Source organism: Coffea arabica, chromosome 8e (genome assembly GCF_036785885.1).
Source record: "Coffea arabica cultivar ET-39 chromosome 8e, Coffea Arabica ET-39 HiFi, whole genome shotgun sequence".
NCBI lineage: Eukaryota > Viridiplantae > Streptophyta > Magnoliopsida > Gentianales > Rubiaceae > Coffea > Coffea arabica.
In genome coordinates, this window is record NC_092324.1 from 52,845,593 (window position 1) to 52,868,992 (window position 23,400).

At 38.0% G+C, this 23,400-nt stretch overlaps 3 protein-coding genes across 4 annotated transcripts; 2 read left to right on the top strand and 1 right to left on the bottom strand.

Annotated features, from left to right (window-relative positions):
* Positions 1-4,621: 4,621 nt before the first annotated feature.
* LOC113703820 (large ribosomal subunit protein uL11c-like) lies at positions 4,622-8,088 on the top strand. Its single transcript, XM_072060719.1, has 5 exons — positions 4,622-5,066; positions 5,207-5,379; positions 5,478-5,541; positions 7,258-7,521; positions 7,654-8,088. Exons 1-4 carry the CDS (start codon positions 4,805-4,807, stop codon positions 7,464-7,466), a joined length of 708 nt encoding a protein of 235 aa, XP_071916820.1. The 5' UTR covers positions 4,622-4,804; the 3' UTR covers positions 7,467-7,521; positions 7,654-8,088.
* A 480-nt stretch (positions 8,089-8,568) lies between these two features.
* On the top strand, positions 8,569-12,070 carry LOC113703821 (soluble inorganic pyrophosphatase PPA1). 2 transcript variants are annotated; one of them, XM_072060720.1, is made up of 10 exons: positions 8,569-8,705; positions 8,891-8,976; positions 9,811-9,948; positions 10,063-10,091; positions 10,665-10,730; positions 10,947-11,054; positions 11,192-11,257; positions 11,346-11,466; positions 11,577-11,658; positions 11,782-12,070. In XM_072060720.1, exons 3-10 carry the CDS (start codon positions 9,816-9,818, stop codon positions 11,822-11,824), a joined length of 648 nt encoding a protein of 215 aa, XP_071916821.1. In that variant the 5' UTR covers positions 8,569-8,705; positions 8,891-8,976; positions 9,811-9,815; the 3' UTR covers positions 11,825-12,070. The 2 variants fall into 2 exon arrangements, with proteins under 2 accessions (XP_071916821.1, XP_027081103.1); XM_027225302.2 differs by lacking the exon at positions 8,569-8,705 and having other exon boundaries at positions 8,839-8,976.
* A 521-nt stretch (positions 12,071-12,591) lies between these two features.
* Positions 12,592-14,740, bottom strand: LOC113703087 (mitochondrial import inner membrane translocase subunit Tim13). Its single transcript, XM_027224313.2, has 2 exons — positions 14,485-14,740; positions 12,592-12,986 (listed from the first exon to the last, which is right to left on the bottom strand). Exons 1-2 carry the CDS (start codon positions 14,611-14,613, stop codon positions 12,837-12,839), a joined length of 279 nt encoding a protein of 92 aa, XP_027080114.1. The 5' UTR covers positions 14,614-14,740; the 3' UTR covers positions 12,592-12,836.
* Between the last annotated feature and the right edge of the window lie 8,660 nt (positions 14,741-23,400).

Here is a 23,400-nt window from a genome sequence, read left to right on the forward strand (position 1 = left end):
AGGGAAAGGTAATACAGACGAACGCAACCGGTACGCAACAAGTAAACTACTCCAGATTAGTTGTTTTACTTCCTATGGAATTAGGGCATTCCCTTGAGTGTAATCGTCATCGGCTATGATCAACAAAAATCTCTTTTTTTTTTTTTTTGGGCTCTGACAAAAAATTCTTATTTGTCTTCCACTAGTCACATTAAACTGAAAAGCCATAATAGATGCACCAAGTAAGTATACATATGCATTATTTTTTAAAACCTTTTTCTGAGAATTTTTACAGATCGTATCAGTAATAGAAATTTGAACACCAAATTTTTGTTAAAAAAAATAACTCGTTTATACTAATTGAACCGGCCAAAATTATAGGAACTAAAGTTTAACTACCCCATAAAATAGTTCCCGCGGCCCGGAGGGTGAAGGGAAGAAATCTTTTCGCCGGAGCTTAGCTGTCAAGAGCATTTTGAAATGGGTGGTGCAGGCAGTAACGGAGCACGTATTTGCATAGAAAAAGGAAAAGGGGCATCACTAACAATTAATTACAGATCTCAAACCACCTCATCATCCCATCTGCGGACGATGCCTAAGAAATAGAGAGATTTAAAATTGCCAAGAAGAATATAAAGGAAATAAAGACAAGTCAACTGGTGATTAAGGGAGCATTGTCCTGGAGCGGGGATGGAGGTGGATCTCCGGCGGGGGCGGGGGCGGCAAGTGCGCATCTGGTGAGATTGGTCTTGGGCGGCAGCAATAGAGATCTACAGAGCGGGCAAGTAACCTGACCGGAATCGACCCATGTATCCAGGCAATCTCTGTGGAAGACATGGGTGCACCTGGAAAGCTGCCTCACCTGGTGCTTCAAATCTACGGGGTCTAGGCAGATGGTGCACATCTTCTGCGGAACAAAATCTTCTGAGGTTGACGATTCCGCTTCTTCCTCTGCTTCTGGCTCTCGCACTTCTTGTAAAAGCAGAAAATCTTGAAATTGGAGTACAGGGACTTTAGTCTTGATGGCAGCGGCGACGACATGAACGGGAATGGGGACGAGGGATGGGCAGGTGCCCTCATCGAAAATGAAGATGTAATTGTTGGAATCGTCGGCGGAATGGTGTTGGTGGTCAGGGGGTGGTTTGTAGATTCCCAGATGGGCGAGTGCTCCCATGGCCAGCAACTTGAGATGGCTCCAAAGGTTTAGAATGAATGCTCCAGTCAGGGCTGTCGGTAATCTGATGACGTGGAAGAGGAAACCCATGGCTAACGAGTAACGACAGGGGGGGGGGGGGGGGGAAGGGAATTATACCACTCGTAATCCAGTGGAGTTACGTTTGAGGTGGGAAGCTGGAAAAAATGGGGTTTCCTTTTATCATTTCTGGGTTAGGGCCTTGGGGGCGAACTGAGAAGAGCGTCGAGAGCAAAACAATTGCCACCGTGAGTGTGTGTGAGTTATTATTATTCCAAGCTCCACTAAATGCAGCAAGCAAGTAATAGCAGTAGCGATAAGGAGATGGGCGGGGAAGACAATTAATTAGTTATTTGTGTGTGTGTGTGTGTGTGTGTTAGTACAATTTTTTCACCTTTATTTGTTCATCATTTTATTTTTATTTTTTTTAATAATGTCACGGGTATTTCCACTAGTATATATTCCATCCCTTTTTTTATAACTGAAGTTTTAGGTTTTGCACACCAATTAAGAAAAGTTTTTCATTGCTTAAATTTGTACACTACTTTCCTTTTGTACCCTCATTAATTGTCCAATTCACCCATATTTTCTCTCACTAGAGTACTAAATGGTGCTGTTTTATTAGGCTAAAAGCAATGCAATAATTACTAGGAGTAGTAATTAAGAACCCTGTATTGGAAAAGAGAGATAAAAGGGTAAAATTGTGAAAAAATAATTAATACTGTATGGAAATAATAAAACGACAGATAAAAGTACATTAGAGCAAATTTCTTAGATGGCAGTTATAAAAAAAGGGGGAGTATATATGTAGATTATTTGGTTGAAGTGAGTGCTGTGGGCCATCTATCCCGGTGTACTGAGGTCGTTTTGCCTAATGGAAATGAACTCATTTTGTAGATTCATCTTCGTCCCTTTCCAAAACAAACAAATTGATTCACGTCACTAATTAATAATAATGGTTTTTTCGCCAAATTAGGGAGTGATTAATACTACTAGCAATATATATTTCAATAAGACAAACAGTCCGTCCAAATTTTATCACACCAACCATCTTTTAAGAATTAACTGTGTGATGTGATAAAATTTATACCACATAATTACCTTATATGATCAGATCTACCCATGCGTTGAGCTTGCTTGCCATATCGAGAGCCGCAAGCTGAAAGGGACACCCAATCCAAGAATCCTGGGGGATTCCTCTCCCGTCTTCTAGAACTAGAGTCCCACCACCCATCATCTATGATCTATTCTATAGCTTACGAGTTACGGCGTCCCACGCTTCCCACTTGATACAATCAAAAAAAACAAGGCAAGCCTGAGCCCCACCTCCACGCCCTTTGAATGGAGTATTTTTTTTGTAATTCCCATGTTTGTAGTGGTATGAAACACTTCCATGCCTCTGCACATTTTCGTTTGTCTTTTACGGCTGCTGAACTCATCAGTCATCACTTCACCGCACCCCCGGCGGGAGGCCGGACTTGCAAACCTCTTGTCATTCGCGCTACGCTACCTTATCCTTTCTCTCATCCCAATGAAAGGACCTTTTCAATATATTTCAGCACACAATCCTTCCCAATTACTCCTACTACTATATACTATCTGTTTCAAAAGACAGATTGTTGCGAGCACTCTAATAAAATGCCTCGAGGGAGGGAATCCTTTGTCGCGCGGGGATATGGAATCAAATTCGTTGACGGATGGAAGTCCTTAGCCGCCGTCTTGGTGGTCGTCTCAACCAAACTCTTTTTTCTTTTTTTTTTGAGCTTTAGTCTCAACCAAAGTCAAGGCGATTTTTTATGACTACCCTTTGCACTTCGCATACATACGGATACGGTATGACATACCCCCTCATTGTCTCCAACTTACTGGTCTTGGGGCCTAAGAGCAAAATTCAGAGCAAAAGGAGAAACAAAAGGACCCTGCGCTTGTTTCTCAAGCTCCATTAAAATCATGGAACAGTAGAGGTTTCCATTTCAGATATTTAATCTTTGAGATGCACTCAAATTTAATTAGTAAAACATTAACAATAGAATTGAAAAGAAACTCAAGTCGTATGACCTTTCTTTTATTTTAGGAAAATTTTGTGGATTTGGTATAAATTACTCCATATGAATTATTTACTCATGTAGACATTTATATTATTCAAATTGGATTCAAAATAGATTGGAACTCATGGATCCATATCTGGCCTATTTTTAAGATACCTTAATGGATCTTTAGGTAAACATGTTTATGTAGCTCCAAACTTGGAAAGGAAAATGCTACTGTACGCAACATATTTGTGTTTATCTTTTAAGCATCTCTTGATTTTCAAATTTTTTTTTTTAAGGTGAAGTCATACGCAAAATCCAATTTGCTAACAATCCTAAATATGGAAATCGTTTAATGGCAATGATAAGGATTTATTCCCTATCGTTCTCAACCTATGATTTGTGTTTCAAAGTGATTATTTCATCGGTTTAATGGAACACATTTTAATTCCAAACCAAACACGTAAAAGGGAATGATGAATACATATATTCATGGCGAAGTTGCTTATGGCTGATACCCAAACAATGACCAAACACCTCCTAAGATCTTACTAGTTAGGGTAAAATATAAAATACTCCCTCCTAATTACCTTCATATTCTTTAAATATTCCTAAAGGACCTTCTTTTTTTCTTTTCCCCTTCTTCTTTTTATTTTCGTTTTTACCCTTATAAATCACTTTTTACCCTTATATTTTTCATCAATTTAAATGAATTTCATCTGCATCCATTTTACTCTCCATCAATTTAAATGAATTACGTTTGCATCCCACATTAATCCAAAGCACAAGGAGATTGTTTTGGATATTTTTAAACAAAACTCACACTTAAATAAACCTGATTTGCAAAGATTTAATAATTTAAATTGTGTCACATCATTTTTTCGAATGGTATGACACAATCCGGATAATTGGATCTTTAGGCTTAGTTTGGGAGTTTAGGATAGAAAAGAATGGAAAGCTTGTTATGAGAGAAGAGAAGAGAAGAGAAGAGATTATTATGTTGTTTGGGAGTTTGAGAATTAGTGGAATGATTTTGGATATGGAAGTCATTAAATAGTTGTTCAATGCATTTTTAAGGACAAAATTCGCATTTTAGAAAAATTAACAAGCTTTCTCCAAACTTTCTCTCCATTTCCTTCCAATTTGGGAGGAAACATTTTGGTCACTATTCATCCTCCCATTTCCTTTCTTTTCTTTCCTATTTAAAACTACCAAACAAAAGAGAATCAAGCTTTCTCTTCTTTCCCTTTCTCTTCCGTTCAAATCCTCAACTCCCAAAGCGCCCTTAAATCGGGTCTACCCAAAGTTTGCTTTTGACCAACAGTATCATGACCTTAGTCAAACCACCAAGGGCTGTAAACGACGTCGGCCGATGGCGGAGCATCAGCCTATGTAACGAATGTTATCCACAACTCTCTGTCTCCGTCTCTCTCTCAGTTGCAGTTCGAGGGAGTTTGCCCAATCAAATCAGCCATCATAGCTTTCTCCTTCCAGGCATCCCTCTTCCTCTCCTGTTGCCGTTGAAGTTGTAACGAGATCTTTTCCTGTCTCCTGCTTGCTTCTACTTCTGTTTGGAAATAATACGACCAGGAAATCCGAGAAAATGGCCTCTTCTGCTATTGTGTCACGCGCTAGTACAACTTATTCTAGTCCTCTGAGTAGTCTTGCTTCACAGAATAAGCCAAGAAACCTCTCATCGTTCCCATCTTCTCTCAGTTTGTCCTCAAACCATAACATCTCTAATTTCCCTCTCCAATTTCATGCCAAGGGACAACCCTTTACCAAGCGATCTTCTTCAACTGCTACTAGGCCTCTCAGAGTAATTTCCATGGCTCCGCCTAAGCCAGGCGGTAAACCCAAGAAAGGTATTCCCTTTTGATTCTATTACTCCACTATTTGCTTAATTTTCCTCTCTTTTCATTTTACTTCTCCAAATTTCTCAACTTTTTTGGGTTTGTTTTTTGTTTTTATAATGGCTACAATCACATTGGGGTGCTTGCTGCAGTGACTGGGGTTATTAAGCTGGCTCTGGAGGCAGGGAAGGCCACCCCATCTCCTCCAGTGGGGCCTGCTCTTGGTTCTAAGGGTGTCAACATCATGGCCTTCTGCAAGGATTACAATGCCAGGACTGCCGATAAAGCTGGTTTTGTTATCCCAGTTGAGATAACCGTCTATGATGTCAGTCCCCTCCTTCTATCTAAATCCAACTGCTTTCTGTTTCATTTTCGAAGTAGTACCATAAGGTCCTCTTTGCTTAATTTTATGATCCTTTGCAGGATAAAAGCTTCACTTTCATCTTGAAGACTCCTCCTGCTTCAGTTTTGCTATTGAAGGCTGCTGGTATTTCACTTTTTCCTGCTTTCATGTCCACTCGCACATTCGCTAGGATAATTACCGTCCCTGGGTCCCTTTTTTTCTTAATGAATAATTTTTTCTTTTCCTTGAATGTATATTGCTACTATTTTTGTGAAGAGACCACACACTTCTGAAAGACAAATTGCTGCGCCTCTGGCATTTTCCTGTCTCGCTGGCTGAAATTTGGCTTCAAGCTTTGCATAAGGAACCTTACAGATTTAGCTATTATTGGCTTCTATTTTATGTATTTTAGCTGTTACTGGCTTCTAATTTGTGTAATTATCTCCTTTTGAGATGATAAACGCATTACAATGCTTTCCTTTTTGGGAGACAGATTCAACTTTACTCATCTCTACTTTAGAGCTTAGGAACTAACCAATGATGACTTTTATTCCTTCTTAGCTGTCTGCATGGTTTACTGGAAGCATTTGTGGTAAGGGATAATTTAGTCTTGAATGAGAACTCATGTTCTCAGCAAGGATCTTTAGCCTTTCTTGTTTTCTCCCCTTCTGAAGATGTTTTATATGCGAGTCTCAGCCTAAGGAATTAAGGGCATGGGAAACAGAAAAAGGCAAAAGGAGGATATATTTAAGCTGAGGAAAAGAAACATAAGAATGATATGTTGTAAAATTATCTGGCATTTTAGGATACGAATGTCAATGGATGGACCATATCTGCCTCATTATTCTGAACTTTCCTGACTGCTACTAGTAGGCTGTTCTAAGGTGGAGAAAGTATAGATTATGATTATTCCCATCAATTTTACTATGCCTTTGGTAACTTTCAGTTCTCTCTCTGAGAGAATAATCCTTAAAATGTGCTTGTATTGTGGTTCACTTCCTGAGCTCAATAAGAGTTAGTAGATTGAGAAACTGTCAAGACAAGTATGATGTTGATTTAGTTCAATTTTCTAGGTTGCTGAGTGTAATAAATGGAGCTGACAGGCTTTGTAAGGATGATTTCTGTGCGCTTACAAAAAAGGCTTGTAGATGTTTGTCAGCTGAGCCTTATTGAATGATCACATGACCATCCTCATGCAGTGAAATAAATGGTATTGAACCTAAAAATAAAATAAAATAAAATGGAAGCAGTCTGAAATAGGTTTGTCGTACATGACAAAAAAATACCAAGAGTTTTTGTCTGTGCGTTATTTGTTAGTCTCAAGCTTACATCGGCATTGTTCCTACAGCTAAAGAATCATAAACGGCACAAGGGTATGACAGAATCATGCATCATATAAAAAGAGTACTCTTTAAGTTTTCATGCATTATTGACAGAATCATGCATCATTGACAGATTTTACAAGGGTATAATGGATTGGATGAACGTAAATTGGGATGTACAATAACGGCAGTGACTCATTAAAATCTTTCAATTTAATATCTATATACTTGGTGAAACTTTCTAGATGAGTTTGAGACGTTCATTAAATTGTTTTCTCCATTCCTTCTTGGCTTGGGTGCTGTTTCTCAGATTGGATGTTATGCTGTGCGTCTGACAACAAGAAAAAGAAGGAAAAGGGGGGGGGGGAAGCTGGTAAATGGTGATTTTTTAACTGGATCTGACACTTTTAGTTAACGCTGTGACTATATGTTTTGGTTGTATAGTATGCTTTTGACCTTTTCAATCTGTTTTCTGACATACAAGAGGTATGAGCTACCAAAGTTTGATTATTATTATTATTGTAAACTGATTATGTAGGAGCGGATAAAGGTTCCAAAGACCCAAAGCGAGAGAAAGTGGGGAAGGTTACTATTGATCAATTGAGGAGCATTGCTCAAGAGAAATTGCCAGACCTGAATTGTTCAACTATTGAATCAGCAATGAGAATTATAGCAGGCACTGCTGCTAATATGGGAATTGATGTTGACCCTCCAGTTCTTGAGCCAAAAAAGAAAGAATTAGTGTAGTGTTGGTTACTTGGTGCATTTCCTTATAGTTTCCTTTGTTTCATATTTGTGCCAGGTCGGTATACTGTTTGCTTTGTCGATCATTTCAAAATTTCAACCTGTTAGACCTCTATATTAAGTTTGAACATTTTTAGAGGCGTTTGGAAGAAAGACAAATTACTTTATGGGGAATTGTCTTTGTCTGCAGTTTTGGCCCTTGGACTCTGTATTTGGAGTTACAGGAGATGTTTATTGGATGGTTATCAAGTAGACTGAATGCTGGAAGATGGAAAAAGCCTCCAATTTGCAGTGCTGCAGCAAAGTTATAGCCATGCAGGACGACTGAAGCATATTTAGATCCATTTGATCTTATCAAGCACGAAACCTTTCCCATCTCCCCTTCTTGGTAGGTGATCCTGTACCACCACTTTCTGGTGCACCTGAACTTTTTGAGGATGTTTTTGCGAGTGTTAGCTAATTGTAGTAACTCTATATCTTGCAGCGTCTCAGAACTTAAGGACATGTTAGAAGTGAGGGAAAATCCTGATTTCCTATGAAAATGTTCATTTGATTTGTTAAATCTTTTAGACAAATAGCATCTGTACTCTTCTTTTGAATGGCAAACATTTATGTGTGCAATTTATCTGGATCGCATCGCGCATGGTTGCTAGCTTCATTAGAAGTTCCCCAGAGGCAGACATGTAAATGGAGCCAGTTGAAGATTGTTTGAGAAGACATGTTTGTTTGGACAAAGATAATTTGGTTTGCAAAATTTGTTTTCACAAATTCCAATCACTTTTTTATCTTCCCAATCACCTTTTTATCTCACATACATCACATCACAAAAAGTGCTACAGTAAATATCTCAAATAAATCATCCAAATAAACTTTTATCCAAACAAAATAATGATATCGGAACCAATTGGTTCTGCAACAGTCTTGGGTTGGGGATGGATCCAAGCTGCAATGTACCGTAGTCCAGAGTCCAGACCCATTCACTATCGGAACCAATTTTCTTTTCTTTTTTTTCCCCGTCTCAAAAACGAAAGAGGAGGAATAGGTCCTATTGAGAAAATATTTCTAAAGACGTGTCTTGCATTTTGAGTATACAAATAATGATAATAATAATCCCAGCCCTCCCTCTTACGTGAGAGGCATGCGAGGAGGGAGGAGTCGAGAATCTTGCAATGGGAATTAACGGAAGGAAAAGTGGCGGAGGGCCAACAACAATAACAACTATGGGCGTTTGACCTGGTCTTGGTATGGTTGTGAGCTACTTGTGCTCGGGTTCAACCACGTGGTTCTTGTTTCTGCTTCTGTATTTTGTACTGGGGATATGATCCCTCCCGTCCCCTCCATATATATATATATATATATACTGCTCTAATTTTTGCACCCCAGTCCTCGAATCACTGTCCCCAATTCCCTTTTCTCTGCATCCGCAGGCCGGCTTTTTTCTGTTCATTTCTTTCTTGAAGCGACGTCCCGACAACCCCATCATCAGCTTTTCTCAAAACCAACCCAGTCTGAGGTATTTTACTCCATACGCCTGCTGCCCTTCTATCTTCTTCATTTTCCACAATGATTTGGTTTACGGCACTTCCTGTTATTCGGTAATGAAATTTGCATGCGTACGTTCAATGTCTTGGGCGGAGCCTCTAATTATACAATTTGTTGTTTGTTGGGCATATGATCTTTATTGACTTGTAATTGCAGCAGCCTAAATGATTACTATATTATATTTTTGCTATTCCTCCGTTTCATAGACCGACTTGGTAAAGGCAAAAAAAAAAAAACATGAAAAACAAAAGATCTGGCCTTTTTCTGCTCCGATCATTGTTGGTTGTCTTGTCTCTTCTCTCCGACTTCCCCCGCCTGCCCCCTGGGTTTAGGCCTGTAAAATTAATACTAACATGGAGAAAGCTGGCTCTGGTAATTTTAACTCTTCCCCAAACAGCGTCCCCGCCTCACGGGGTGGTTTTGTACCGGTAATTATTCCATTGCTATTGCTTTTTAACGTTTGACCATGGTGGGTGGGATTGGACTTGGATATTTACTCCTTTGAAAGTACTGTCGCAACATTTAGTAATTTAGATCTGCGCTAATGTTCTTAACAATCCAAGTAGCATTTGCCGATCCTTTGTAACATTTCTGCTTCGTGCTTGTTGCATTGACTGGTACCCTTGCCCACAAGCAGAGACTTTTGCAAGAAAATGTTGTACAGAATCTTTAAATCCCCAGTCCTACACGATTTTGGTTTCTGAGGGATTCTATTCTATTTCCCGGACGCTAAAATACTATCCACATTTCCAATCTTCTATTCTTTAAGCCATGACTCATTCAATTTCCCTCTTACTCTGATTAGGAAAAATGAGCAGTGACGGAAATGAAAATGGAGCTGAAACATCTCCACAAAGGCGAGCTCCACGTCTGAATGAGCGAATACTCTCATCTTTGTCAAGGAGATCGGTGGCTGCTCATCCTTGGCATGATCTTGAGATCGGTAAATTTGAAATATGATTCTGTAATTATTATTTCCTGATTTCACTGCATGTTATCCGATTCCTTTATGAAGTCACAATCACCTGATACTTTTACTGCTTTTCTGTTAAACCAGGGCCCGGGGCTCCTCAAATTTTCAACGTTGTATGTATCACTCTCCTTACTCCTAGAAGCATATTTCTTCAAGGATCCCTTTGCTGTTCCAAATATGTTCTACTAAATGATATCTTAAACTTACGCTTTAGTAATTGCAACACTCTTATCTGGGGACTGACATTCTAATAAATGTAAACACAATGCTACAACTTTTTGATGATCTTGATTTATACCACTACTTCCTCCAGATCATTAAGACCCCGTCACCTCCTGAAAATCACAAATCCACCTAGGAGGATAATGTCCAAAAGATTTCCTTTGAATGTGTTTCTAGAAAGAAGTCATTCATCTGACTCCATGAATGAATTTGCTCATCTTTACATGTTGCTACTGCTATATTTCGTTTCTAATTGAATCAAAATGCAGTTTGCCACATAGTTTCTGCAGCCACAGTTTTAGTTGCTGTATGGCCCCTAACACCCATCTTATTTGTCTAGCACATATAGAATTTGGGAAAAAAAAAATCTTATTGTAGAAGCTTTTTTGCTTGAACCTTGAAATGTAGTGTACTTGTCTACTGACTCTGTGGCTTCATCATCTTCTTTTATTTTACTGCTACAGGTTATTGAGATAACAAAGGGAAGCAAAGTCAAGTACGAACTTGACAAGAAAACTGGTCTGATCAAGGTATGATGAAGTTCCTTTAGCATGTGCAGAGTTTGAGATTATTTTCAATATGAAGCTACTTTCTTTCACATACATACTATAAGGTTCTGCAGATCAGGATGCAACTTAATCAAGAAGCACAAAAGTATTAGTTCCAAAATTACATTTGGCCTTTGGATTTGTTTGGTGATTTGTTTAGATGCACTTTGCTCACTCTGTCTTACAATGGCACCTTAGGTGGATCGTATCTTGTATTCATCAGTGGTCTATCCTCACAACTATGGCTTCATTCCGAGAACGCTGTGTGAAGATAATGATCCAATGGATGTGTTAGTTCTAATGCAGGCAAGGAGAGTTGCAATATGAACTACTAATTAGATTTTCTTTACATGAATTTATGTTTTGTAAAACAATGCTCTTAATGCATCCTTACTAGTTTTTTGAAAGATGGTTGATGAAACACAAATTGACGTCTGTAACAGGAACCTGTTCTCCCTGGTTGCTTTCTTCGAGCAAGGGCCGTGGGCCTGATGCCCATGATTGATCAGGTACAATACAAACTCCTTCCCTCCTAGTGAACATAATTTCAGTGCTGTCATCAGTGGATTTTCATAAGATGACTTCTTCTTAAACCAGGGAGAGAAGGATGATAAGATTATTGCAGTATGTGCTGATGATCCAGAGTATCGGCACTACACAGATATCAATCAGCTTCCCCCCCATCGTCTTGCTGAAATCCGTCGATTTTTTGAGGACTGTATGCTCGCTACCAACATATTATTTTGCATAAAATTGTTTTAGGATCTGTCAGCTATACTGCATGGCTTTTTATGGTAAACATGATGTTTTTGTTGGTATGTTGTTTAGACAAGAAGAATGAGAACAAGGAGGTTGCAGTGAATGAGTTTCTGCCTGCTGCTACAGCTGTTGATGCCATGCAATACTCCATGTAAGTGCCCATTTGACGCCTGGATTTAGCAGTAGGATGGAAATGCATATTTTGAACATGATAAATGGGCCTTAATGACGATGCATTTCTCAAGAGGGACTTTATGAGCTGCTTTTGGTGCAGGGACCTCTATGCTGAGTACATACTGCAAACATTGAGGAAGTAGATGAAATAGCATGGCGTTCTTCACTACTTCTCCGTACTGCTAATGCCTGAAGCAAAAGGCATGGTATCCTCAATTTGAGAGGATATAGGATATTTGATTTTCAACTATGTAGACATTTGATTTGTTTCAATGTTAGACGAACTGAACATAATATTCGGGTTGGTTTATTTTGTTTGAACTCTGAATGTTATTTTGAAGTTTAAAGTTTGCGATTGTTAAACGAGGAGCTGAGTTTTACACCGTTTACAGGCCGACTTTGGTACTCGAATTGAGTTTCATATTCAAGTGAGAGAGTAGTGCTTTATTTTGAAATTGATACGAGGCAAGGAGCTTTGGACGAAATGTCCAACATAGCGGTATGAAATAGTTCTCTACTATGCTTAAGTAGCCCTTTTGCAGTGTTCTTGATGGAGGACACTAAAACGTCCCGAATGGGATTGCCTCTCCGTGAAAACTATGTACTAACTGTTACTTCCACATGATGTTTATATAAAACGTCGAACAGCAGGATGATAAAAACATAATTTTGGCACTGAGACCCCAATCTGTCGACAGCGAGCGTTGCCATATAACGATCGACATGTCCACTTAGCTATTAAGTGCAATTTACCAACAAGAAGCAAAAAAGTTTGACGTATTCTGGAATGAACCAGGTGGGATTACAGACCCCATCAGAATATCAAATTTCTATGTTATCAATGATAATCAGAAATAGAAAACGGCAACCTCCTAACAATTAAGTGCAATTTAACGATCGACATGTGCAATTTATCAATTTAACGAGCGTTGCCATATAACGATCGACACGTCCACTTAGCTATTAAGTGCAATTTACCAACAAGAAGCAAAAAAGTTTGACGTATTCTGGAATGAACCAGGTGGGATTACAGACCCCATCAGAATATCAAATTTCTATGTTATCAATGATAATCAGAAATAGAAAACGACAACCTCCTAACTGCCCACCAACAACTTCCAGAAGAAAGTTTTAAAAATTGTCAGATCACAAACTTCAGCTTGATGTTCGAAAAAGAGCTCTGCTGATGATACCGGTGGCTTCAATGTAGCGATCCACACACCTTGAGACACAACTACTCTCACTACCACTCAGGCTGCTCCCAGGTTTGGTGATACACTTCTCAAAGCACTTTCCCCTCAAAGTCTAGATCATGGTTGCAAAAACAAAGCAAAGCTTTCACAATGATGAATCGACAAAACCATTTACATGATCAATAGGTTAATGTTTAGCAGAAATGGAATGCTCAACCTCAATTTCATACATTGAAAAACCAGCTTAATAAAAGGAAAATTGAAAGCCGCCAAAAAAAAAGGGCAGCCGAGTTTGCATGTAGTCAATTATTCATCCAGGCAACAAAATATATTCTGTAGTCAAGTGAATATTTACCGGAACAAATATAGACTAGGTGATGATGTAACATGCACGGATTAAAAGTTTCCTAAGATTATCACATTAAAGAAAGTCAAACCGATCACACATGCCCAAGGCATCCAATTTCTTGTAGTTAAAAAAGTACAAGGACTCTAGAATAGTATTCTTCTTCAAAATCTCTAGAAGACACAATGTCAAGAAAAAGGAGAAAAGAATCTGAAATTGGGTTACAAATAACATAGACAGGCTACATCGTCAACCAGCAAACTACGTACTTCATTCTACGCAAGAATCTTTTAGGATAATATCAATGCAATGGAAACGTAGGAAACAAATAGTGAATTTCTTAGCAATAAGATTAAACTTGATGGGAAAGATATTCTGGACTGTCAAATCCTTTTGTTCCCATCTAGTATTTACCATATTTCATGGTTGCCATCTAGCTAAAAAGAACATAAATGAAACGCATGAACCTAGTATTGATAGCCCGCTTGTGCTGAGTGTTCAAGTGTTGAAATTGATAAAAATAAATAAATAAATAAATCAAATGAGAGCCCAAAAACATATATTTCCCCTGTGCAACAGCAGAAAATTTGTCACTAATAATTACCCTAGAGCTCTGTAGGGTTTCAACAGCAGAATAGATTTGGCAATACAGTCCTAATTAGAGTTGCAATCGTTGTCAGTAAGCGACCGACAGTAGAACAGTAAAACCAATAAGCATATTTTAAGACCAAAAAGTAAATACTAAACTAATTCTATACATGTACTGATGATGTACCTCCATAGGTGGTGGGGGTGCTTTTAAGTGTTTTGGGGGGGAAGGAGTTGGGGATAATCCACTTGATCGTTATGATTTTCAAAATAAAATAGATACATGAGGAAATGAAGGAGGAGAAATCAATGCCAAGTTCAACTCCCATGCGGTTGGTTGAAATGAATCTACAGTATTTGGGGCAATACTTTTCATCCGCACACAGGCATCACAGAAACCATAAATAGAGGGGTGGGGGTATCCAAAAATAAGGACAGAGCAAAATCAACACCCAACGAGAAGTACATTGAACAATAGAGCACATGATAGTAGTAGCACTGGCAAAGAAATCAGATAGCACAATGTTTTAAGTTTAAAATAAAATTTGAATAACAGAAACCCTAACCGAGAAGACAATCACTAATAATATTAGAAGCGGATAGATAGTGCAGAAAATTCCCCTTAGTGGTGGCAAAAAATAAAATCAGAAGACGGAAGAGCATATACATAATATACCTCGAGGAACTCTTCGGCATAGGCCTGGGCAAGCTGGAGTTTGACCTGGTCCATGATGTCCTCCGTCGAAACCTGCGGCGACGCCCCACTTGACGACGACGACGACGACGACGAAGAGTATGGATCCATTATACGGAGAAGAGAAGATCCGAGGGTTTTTTCTCTTTTTTTTTTTTTTCTTTGGCTTTTGTTGATATTCGATTCTTTCTTCGCCTCCAAACTCCCTTAAACCCTTCCCGACACCAAAATTTACGGACTACTCTGCAAGTCAAACAACAAATTAATACCCTCTTTGGTCCTTCAAACAAACATACCCTCTTTGGGCAATTGGAGGTGCTGGTCCGGGCTTTACTCCAGAGTATAGTTCGCAAAGTGAGATTGGGCTAGGCTTGGACTATAACTTAAGCAACTACTATTTTGTCCAAGCTCTCTTTTTTGTTGGCCAATTTTTGATTTCCCTCCTATTTGATATATTGCAGAGTGTTGCTTGGATCCAATTTTGAGGATCCTTTAGCTGCTCAATGTTGCCAAAGCAACTACTTTATTTATTTTTCATTCGTTTTCTTTTCTCCTACACTGGATCTGGATGAAAAGCAGCCGAAAAATTAGCTTATGGGCCTATACAGTGGGCTTGTGCAACAGAGGTCTATGTTCGACTGTAACCGGTAAGCTGTGTCGTCGAATTGAATGTGAATTGAGGGAGAAAATTTCATTTCTCAAATATATATATATATATTTTAAAATATAAAATCTCCTGCAAACATGACAGCCAGATTCGAGCCTAATCTGCCAGGAAGCCCCCAGCCGACACTTCCAACAACGGTTGTTGGTTATCATTTAGCAACAAAACTTATGTCTTATTAAATCTATTAACATGAAGACACATCACAAATGTTTTCATGGATCGATTGTTTTTACTTGGATATCCCGGATGTTTGGCTAGAGGAAAAATGGAGGTTGAAGGTGCTGCAGAACTTGTTGACACCAGGCTAGTGTTTAATATTTGGATAATAGATTATTTGAAATAATTTTTTTAAAAACAATACTACGGTAACACTTTTATGATATCATGAAAAAGTGATTTGATAAAATGTAGGCAAATAAATTTGTACAATGCGCTATCCAAAACAAACTTGACAGCTGAATTCAACTCAAGTGCGCAAGTCCCGATTGAAGCTTTAATCAAGTCGGTGGACCACAATAACCTACAGATTTATTAGGGTTTTTTGTGTCCCTGGAATTGGATCCACATATTCTGACTCCACCCCCTATTGTCTTTTCTACACAAATAATACTTATGCAGCAAAAGTAGGGCTGGCATTGGCAAGCATATGCTTTGGGTATTACTCCTATATCGTTGCATGCACGTTGTAGTTAGTTAAACAGCTCGTCCAATTCCGACGGGACTGGAAGAAAGTCAAAAGAGCTAGCGGGATAAGGTTAGAGAGGTGAGGAGGAAGAGGAGCTGGAACTGGAACCCATGGCGAAGTTTGGTTTTGTTTTTAAGGGCTGTCATGTGTGAACTTCGGCTAAGTGGTCCTCCGCCTACTATAATATGCCTATACCCCGCCCTACAAAAACCAACTTGCAAACCAACTGTACCTATAATAATACTTACTCCTCAGAAGAAGTAGCCTATGCAGTAGAGCTTTTTTTCTTATGGTACGTATATGTTCCGGAGAGAAGAGAAGAGAGCGTCAGATCTCTCTCTCTCTCTCTCTATATGTGTGTATATATCATGTGTATATATATATATCTCTCTCCCTCTCTCTCTCTCTCTCTTGTAGGCTGTTGTACCGCTGTAGCCTAGCCTGGGATATTGTAGAATCATTTGCTACGTACCACATTAATTACTCCTATCTGATCATCATCATAATTAAACAAAGCACCACCCCCTTCTCCTAATTCTACTTTAATCCCACTCCCACCCATGTGTGCGGTTTACCATACAGCCTCGTCAAACTTAAACCTCGTCTATGATGGCCACCCAAAAAAAATAAATAAAATACATAACCTGTATGTCTGTATGTACATACACACAGAGACGCGCTAGCACACTCGATCCCCCGATTGCGACCAACCGAGCAGCTGCTACTCTATCGCACACTTCTAATGATCAAAAACATTTTATTTTTCCCATTATTTTTCCATTTCTACACGTGTAGCAGAGAACTTACGGCTGTCGGCCGGTCAGTCAGCTACTATCATATATGTGTGTGTATATATGTAAGATATGCCGGGCAGAGGTGGTGGGCTGGGCAGTGATGGGAGGGTTTAGTTTTTCATGAATGAGATGTTTTTCCAATTTTTGGTAGCACAAAATGGTAGTCCATAATTAGAATATGTAGTTGTAGCAGTAGTAGTAGTTCAACAGAGGCAAGCTAAGTGAGGCCGCGCATGGATAGGAGGCGGCAAAAGAAGGAAGGGGAAGGGGAAGGGTACAACTCATATCTGTTGGTTTTTTTCCATTTTTTCCCCTCGTATGCAGCTCCAAATTAAATTGGATATATAGCTGTTTTAAAACAGAATTAATGGTCATAATTAATATCAGTCTCGCGTATCAACTGTACGTCGTAATTAATAGAAGAACAAGTGGGATGGCTATGGGTATAAGCTGCAGCTTAGGGATGCGAAGAAGAGCTTCCTTCAACTCGATTCAAATTACGCAATAATTAATAGTATAATGCAATCGGCCTTGTGTGTCATGTCAAATTAAGAGTCAGAGATTAGTGGATCGAGTAGTATTTTGATAAAATTCCTTTTGCTAATTGAAGGTTGTTGATTAGTTCAAATCAGGCAAACGTCGTCACTCTGATCAGGATTAATGACGCAAACCACCACCTTCCCCCCACGTCTACTTACCTCGCACTAGTAGTACTACTACTGCTGTAGTGTAGTGACTCTATTAATTACTACCAACAAATTGCAATTATTATTTTTGTACTCAAGTAACTATTTAATGTTAATGTCGGCTGTGGAGTAGCTAACCAGGATTTCCTTTCGTCACAGTAGTTATCCGATCATCATCCTCCTCCTCCTCCTCCTCCTCATTGGACATATTGGGTAATAATAATATACAGCAAATGGACAGCAGCAGCTCTATGGGGAAATATTGGCGACAATGCAAATGCTAATTGCTTTTTGTGAGGAATTTGAGAGCAAAGCTATGCATGTGAAGGCAGAACATGGGCTGCCTAGCTTAGCTTAGCTTAGCTATCCAATTAATTTGAATTTCAGCCTCAGGGAATAACGTCGACGTCATTTCTCCCCTCTTCTCAGCCCTTAGCTTGTACGAGTTCCGTACTCTTTGATGATTGATTTACAATTCTCACAAATTAACCCAGTAAGTATACACTTCACTTCACTTGAGCAGGTAATTAAGATTGAGCGGATGGATGTCATCCCTCACAATCCTCAAAAACTACGTACCTAGGACTAGGAGACTTCTTCACCCCATAATCATCCATCCATCCTTTGTGTGCCTACTCTAGATACTGGCATTCATTCTGGCAAAAGCCATCCTCGGTAACATGATTCGCAAATCCCATACAGCAGATACAGGTGCAGATTATTACTTTTATTTCATATATAGCTCTGTAAACCAGAAGAAAATATTCTAATGCCGTGAACTCGGAAAAATAAACAGATTAAATCTTGGCCAGATTCAGATAGCTGCTGCCTTTTCCCTAACTCGCATCTGCGTCTCGCCTCCTAGTTAGATGTGATTCATTCTACTACCCAGGACAAGTACACAAATGTTTGCAATGACGATAAATTTCTCAATCAATTATTCTAAAGGCACGTTTCCAAATATTGCATTTATTAGCCACATACTATTGTACGTACCGCGCGGTAATTAATGAGACATGCACATAAATAAACAAAAAAATGTTTAATACTAATAGATGTCCACTACTAAGTGTGTGTATATATATATATACGTGTGTGTATGTATATATATATATATATATATATATATATATATATATATATATATATATATATATATATAGCTTGGTTGAGTGAGAATTGGAAAACACATTAGTGACTTGCAGCCTCAATTAATTAATTTGGCCAAGAAACGGGACATCAAAGTTGCTTGAGGAGGTTTAATACATAGTATGATGGTTGACATAACTTAAATTATTCCATAAGTGACGAATCTGACTCAGTTCGATTTTCTAAGAGCTTGTTTACGTTTGGTTTTTTCAAGTAATCAAGTCAGACTGCATCAATACAATTTCACATTCATTAAACTTTCAAATTTGTAATTCAATTGACATTAAATTTAAAGTTTAGATATAATACATTCAAACTACTTGAACTCAACATCATAAAAGCTTATTTTAGTTTTTTTTTAATAATTAAACAATTTCAAATTCAGTAAAAAATAGACAAAATTACAACTTGATTAGGCTGATTTAAACTCCTACTATGCTATACAGTAACGGGCAAGAGTTTAATTAATGACCCTGATATAAATTTGTGGTGGACGTTTGCTTTGGGGGGTGGGCTGACCTAAAGTTGCATATGATATTAAAGTCAAAAGCCAAAAGTGGGATATTCCCACATGTGGATCTTGTAAAAGGTATCCCTATCTACACAACCTGGGGCGGGGTAGGTAAGCTTCATCAAGGGATTGGGTGGATATATATCCCGAAGGCTGCGTTCTCCACTAGCAGCTATCCTACGAATGATGTGCTCCAAAGCTGTCCAATTCCTCCATCATGTTTCCATTCCGGCCTGAGAAAATGATTGGACACTTGGGCTCGAAATTCATAAATGATAAATCACATTTCTATAAATAATGGCTTTTTTTTTTAAATTTATTTATTTACAATTTTACATATGTGTGCAGAAGCAGAAGCAGAGGCATGAGGGTACCTCCTTAAAATTAATGCAGCCGAAACATTAATCTGACTTTGGATGTTATAAACTTATTACCGATTGAGATTTTTAAAAGATGCCCGAAAGTATCTAAAATATAAGGATAAAATGGATAAGTGTTATTTGTAATTTTCACAATTACGGCATCTCATCTCATTTGTAATATTTCTATCTTCTTTTTGTATTCATATCGAGAATTTTACCGCATCCAGCCTATGTGGAATTTTACCTGTCAATTTCTCTTCTCTGGGAATGAATAGATAAACTCTTTCTATATGTAAACTGGTTAATGGTTACGTGGACAAGTGTGTGTACGATTACGGACATTGATAGTTTCCTAAGCTTAACTTTTTTTTTTTTTTTTTTGAAATTGAATAATATCACTTAACCTATTTTGACTGAAATTAAAAACTTTCCATACTAAAATAAAAAGCTGGTCTTTGTAACGTATTATTACATCTTGCAAGAAGTGCAGTTAATTTGGTAGCCCTGCTCAATTAATGATAGTTAGTTTCCGGAAAGTAATAATGTCTGACGGAGATAGAATTTGAGTTTCTGTAGAACCCAAATAGATAAACTCATTCTTTTTCTTGATTTATCAAATCAAAAAAAAAAATTTTAAACCAAATCAATACATTATTTTTCCTCATCACTCCCAATTTCTCCAAAAAGGTATGCAAATCATAACTTTTACTGGCATATTTTTCTTCATCAATCATCCCAAATAACATATGCAAATCAAAATTTTCATCCATATATATCACAAATTTCATATATTTCTCTATCATCAATAAATACATCTTTTTCTAAATCAACCTCTCATGTCAATCTAAATTTTGACTCATGATTAGATTTATATCCAAACTTTGTCAAAATATAGAAGAGATATGATCAAAATTATTAAGGTGATTGAGAATCTTTTATACGATTCTCCAACAATGGAACTCTGCATGCTCTTAAAAAACAATAATATCAAAGAAAACACACATACTTCTAAGTAACACTAACTACTAAAAACCTACCTTCAATAAAGTTAGTAAATGAACAAATAAAAACTTTGAGGTTTGGTTTATTTTGCCAGTAGTTTCACTGCTGATTAAAGGAGCGCGCAATTTACTGAGGAAAGGTCAATAGACGTACCCCCTCGTGCATCACTTTTCATGTACTAGTAAGAAATCATAAGAGTTGCTAGTAGCGCCCAAAAAAAAAAAAAAAAAGAGTACAATTAAGAACACGCCAATCGCAGCACAGTAGAGATCCATATAAATACCATGACCTACGGAATCTGGTCAAGATCTTCCTGGGAGAATAATATCACGCTTGCTGCCTATGAACTATCCGAGAAAAATTTTTGCATGTTGGTTTAAATCTCCAGTCTCTAACCACGGAACCTTTGATAAAAATTTTCATGGCATCAACATAAGAAAGTTTATAAACACATGGCGAGTTGTGTGCGGTATGTCATGGAAATGGAGAGCAAGTCAATTGGTTTTAAAGAACTCAAGGCAATTATAATGATGAAAAAACTCAGGAGGCGACCAGCGTATTTTTATTACTGCAGTTTCTAAGTTGGGGACTCAACTAAGAAGGAAAGGTAAAAAGGGGTGGCAAAGAAGAGTGTTGGAGTTTACTACCTTAACATCCATATTTTTACAGCCAGCCATTGTTAAATGCCATGTGATCGGGCTGGTGTGAGCTTCAGGGTCTAAATTCAGCTGATCACCTTCTCCCACAATATGCTTAATTATTTTCAAGATTGATAATGATTAGGTCAGAAGTTAGTTAGCCGAATCTACAGAGCAGGCTCACTTATCAAAGATGAATGAATTTAGTGACACGTGTCCTCTGAATGGAATGCTACTAAATTGAATGTTTAGCAGTGGCCTCGCTTTTTTTTTTTTTTTTCTTTTTCTTTTTGGGCCCCTCCCCTCTCCAAAAAGAAAAAAAGGAAAAATTTTTTTTTTTGTTATCTTCATTTTTAACCTCATACGTACAAAATTTTATTTTGTTTTTTACGCGGCAGACCACTCGTCTTGTGGATATAGCGATTCATGTCACATTCTGCATCTCTCTTGCCCTACAAACAATCCAACACTGGAGGACACGGTTTATGGCTGGCCATGGGAGAACTCATTATTTCATTGCCCCATGTATTTTCTTCTTCCAAATCACCCGCCAATTCGAGGATTGGTCGAACAGTTTTTCTTGGAAGAACCGATGTGATGACGAAAAATCTACTATATAATTGCTTCTCAAACTAAAAGATCGCTCGTAGGCCGACCCTTTACAGATTATTAGATAATTGTTAAATGTAGCACATAATGGAAAATTACGTAGACTTGCCTATGAATGCCGTGGTCGAAATACTTGTAAATAGCACTTATTTAACTCCTGGATTTAATTTCAACTGAACTTCAAAAGAAGTTTGGTTAGCCTATAACTATTGCTGTTCATCGAGTCGTGTCGAACTCGAACACCTGATAATTGAACTCGACTGGAACATTTATTGAGCTAACTTGACCTCGCTCGATTAGTAGTTTGAGATTCAAAAGCCGTTTGATATCAACTCGTCAAACTCGATTTCGAACTCGAACTTGAATTTGAAAATCGAGCCAAGCTTAATGAACTCGAGTGATGGCGGTAGGGTGATGGATGGATTGGTGATTTGGTATGAAGGAAGGTGCGGTCGTGGGCTGTGGAAAAGGGAAGAGGAAAGAAAAATTAGGGCAGTCACAGGAATCCTCGTTTGGGAATTGGAATTTAAGATATAATTATCAGACATGTAATGAAATGACACTAATGCCCTTATATTTCGAGCCTGTCTAATAGTTTGGGAGCCAAGCTCGGTTTGGCTCAATTCATAAACGAGTACATATATAACTTGAATTCAACTTGTTTACTAAGAAAAACAAACCGAGTCGAGCCCTTAATGAGCCGACTCGAGCTTGACTTACTAGCGATCCGGTTCGATTAACAGTTCTACCTATGGCCTACTTCGCTTACGCATCGGTCAAATTAACATGCAACCTATGACACGTTCGATTAAAGTGAAATACTAGAAAGTTGGGTGTGGGCTGGTAATTGAATGCAAAGATAACTTTGGAGGCTTCTCTCACGCAATTATGGGCACGACTTGATGTACGCAAATGGCTGGAATTATACATGGGATTAAATGCATTAAACCCTAGGCAATAAACAATAATATATAGTGTGTTCAGTGATACAGTAGCATTATTTTTGTGTCATTCTGGTTCCTGGACTAACATTCGAAACTATCCGTTCACAATAATTACGATGTTGTTGGTCAGTCTGATGTATTTTGCAGTTTAGTTTCTTCCATTAGTGTTTTTTGGGATATAGTCCCTAATGTTATTTTGTATAACCTTAGTCCCTAAACTAATGACTAATGGTGGTAGTTTTTTTTCCTTTCAACATTCTGTCCCCCCCCCCTCTCCCCTAATCCCTCCCTACCCCGAAACCCAATAGTCAAGTTTGAACCCTGGTTTGCTAGGCAGGCATCAAGTCCCTGGCCATGAGCACTAGTGGCTGTTGGTTCTAATAGTAATGATATATATATATATATATACGTGTGTACATGCGTGCGTCTATACATTTCATATAAAAAAAAGTGTCACAATATTTGGATAGCAAATTATTTCAAATAATATTTCGTTTGCATTATAAACACATTTTCCAACTCACCTTTTTATATTTCCAACAATATTTTTATTTCACATATATCAAATCACAAAAAGTGCTACGGTAATTATTCCAAATAATACTCTATCCAAACAAACCCGTTGTTCTAGAAATTTTTTCAAATGATTTTGTGTATCCAAACAAACTATTATCCTTAATTAGACAAAAATAAACAAGGAATGGATGTATGAATTTTGTCAAAAAAGAAGAGAAAATGGTGGAAAAATGTGTGCACTCTCTCACATGACCCGAAACAAAAGTAAAAAATAAAAATAAAAAACTACATACAATTGGATTTTGGTTCAATAAAAATGATTAATTCAGGTCATA

Coding starts and splice junctions, on each gene's coding strand:
- LOC113703821 (XM_072060720.1), top strand. CDS start 9,816: ATGAGCAGTGACGGAAATGAAAATGGAGCTGAAACATCTCCACAAAGG. Junction 11,258..11,345: donor TGATGCCCATGATTGATCAG/GTACAATACAAA, acceptor TTCTTAAACCAG/GGAGAGAAGGATGATAAGAT. Junction 11,659..11,781: donor GATGCCATGCAATACTCCAT/GTAAGTGCCCAT, acceptor CTTTTGGTGCAG/GGACCTCTATGCTGAGTACA.
- LOC113703820 (XM_072060719.1), top strand. CDS start 4,805: ATGGCCTCTTCTGCTATTGTGTCACGCGCTAGTACAACTTATTCTAGT. Junction 5,067..5,206: donor AGGCGGTAAACCCAAGAAAG/GTATTCCCTTTT, acceptor TGCTTGCTGCAG/TGACTGGGGTTATTAAGCTG. Junction 5,542..7,257: donor TTTGCTATTGAAGGCTGCTG/GTATTTCACTTT, acceptor CTGATTATGTAG/GAGCGGATAAAGGTTCCAAA.
- LOC113703087 (XM_027224313.2), bottom strand. CDS start 14,613: ATGGATCCATACTCTTCGTCGTCGTCGTCGTCGTCGTCAAGTGGGGCG. Junction 12,987..14,484: donor ATGCCGAAGAGTTCCTCGAG/GTATATTATGTA, acceptor ACCATGATCTAG/ACTTTGAGGGGAAAGTGCTT.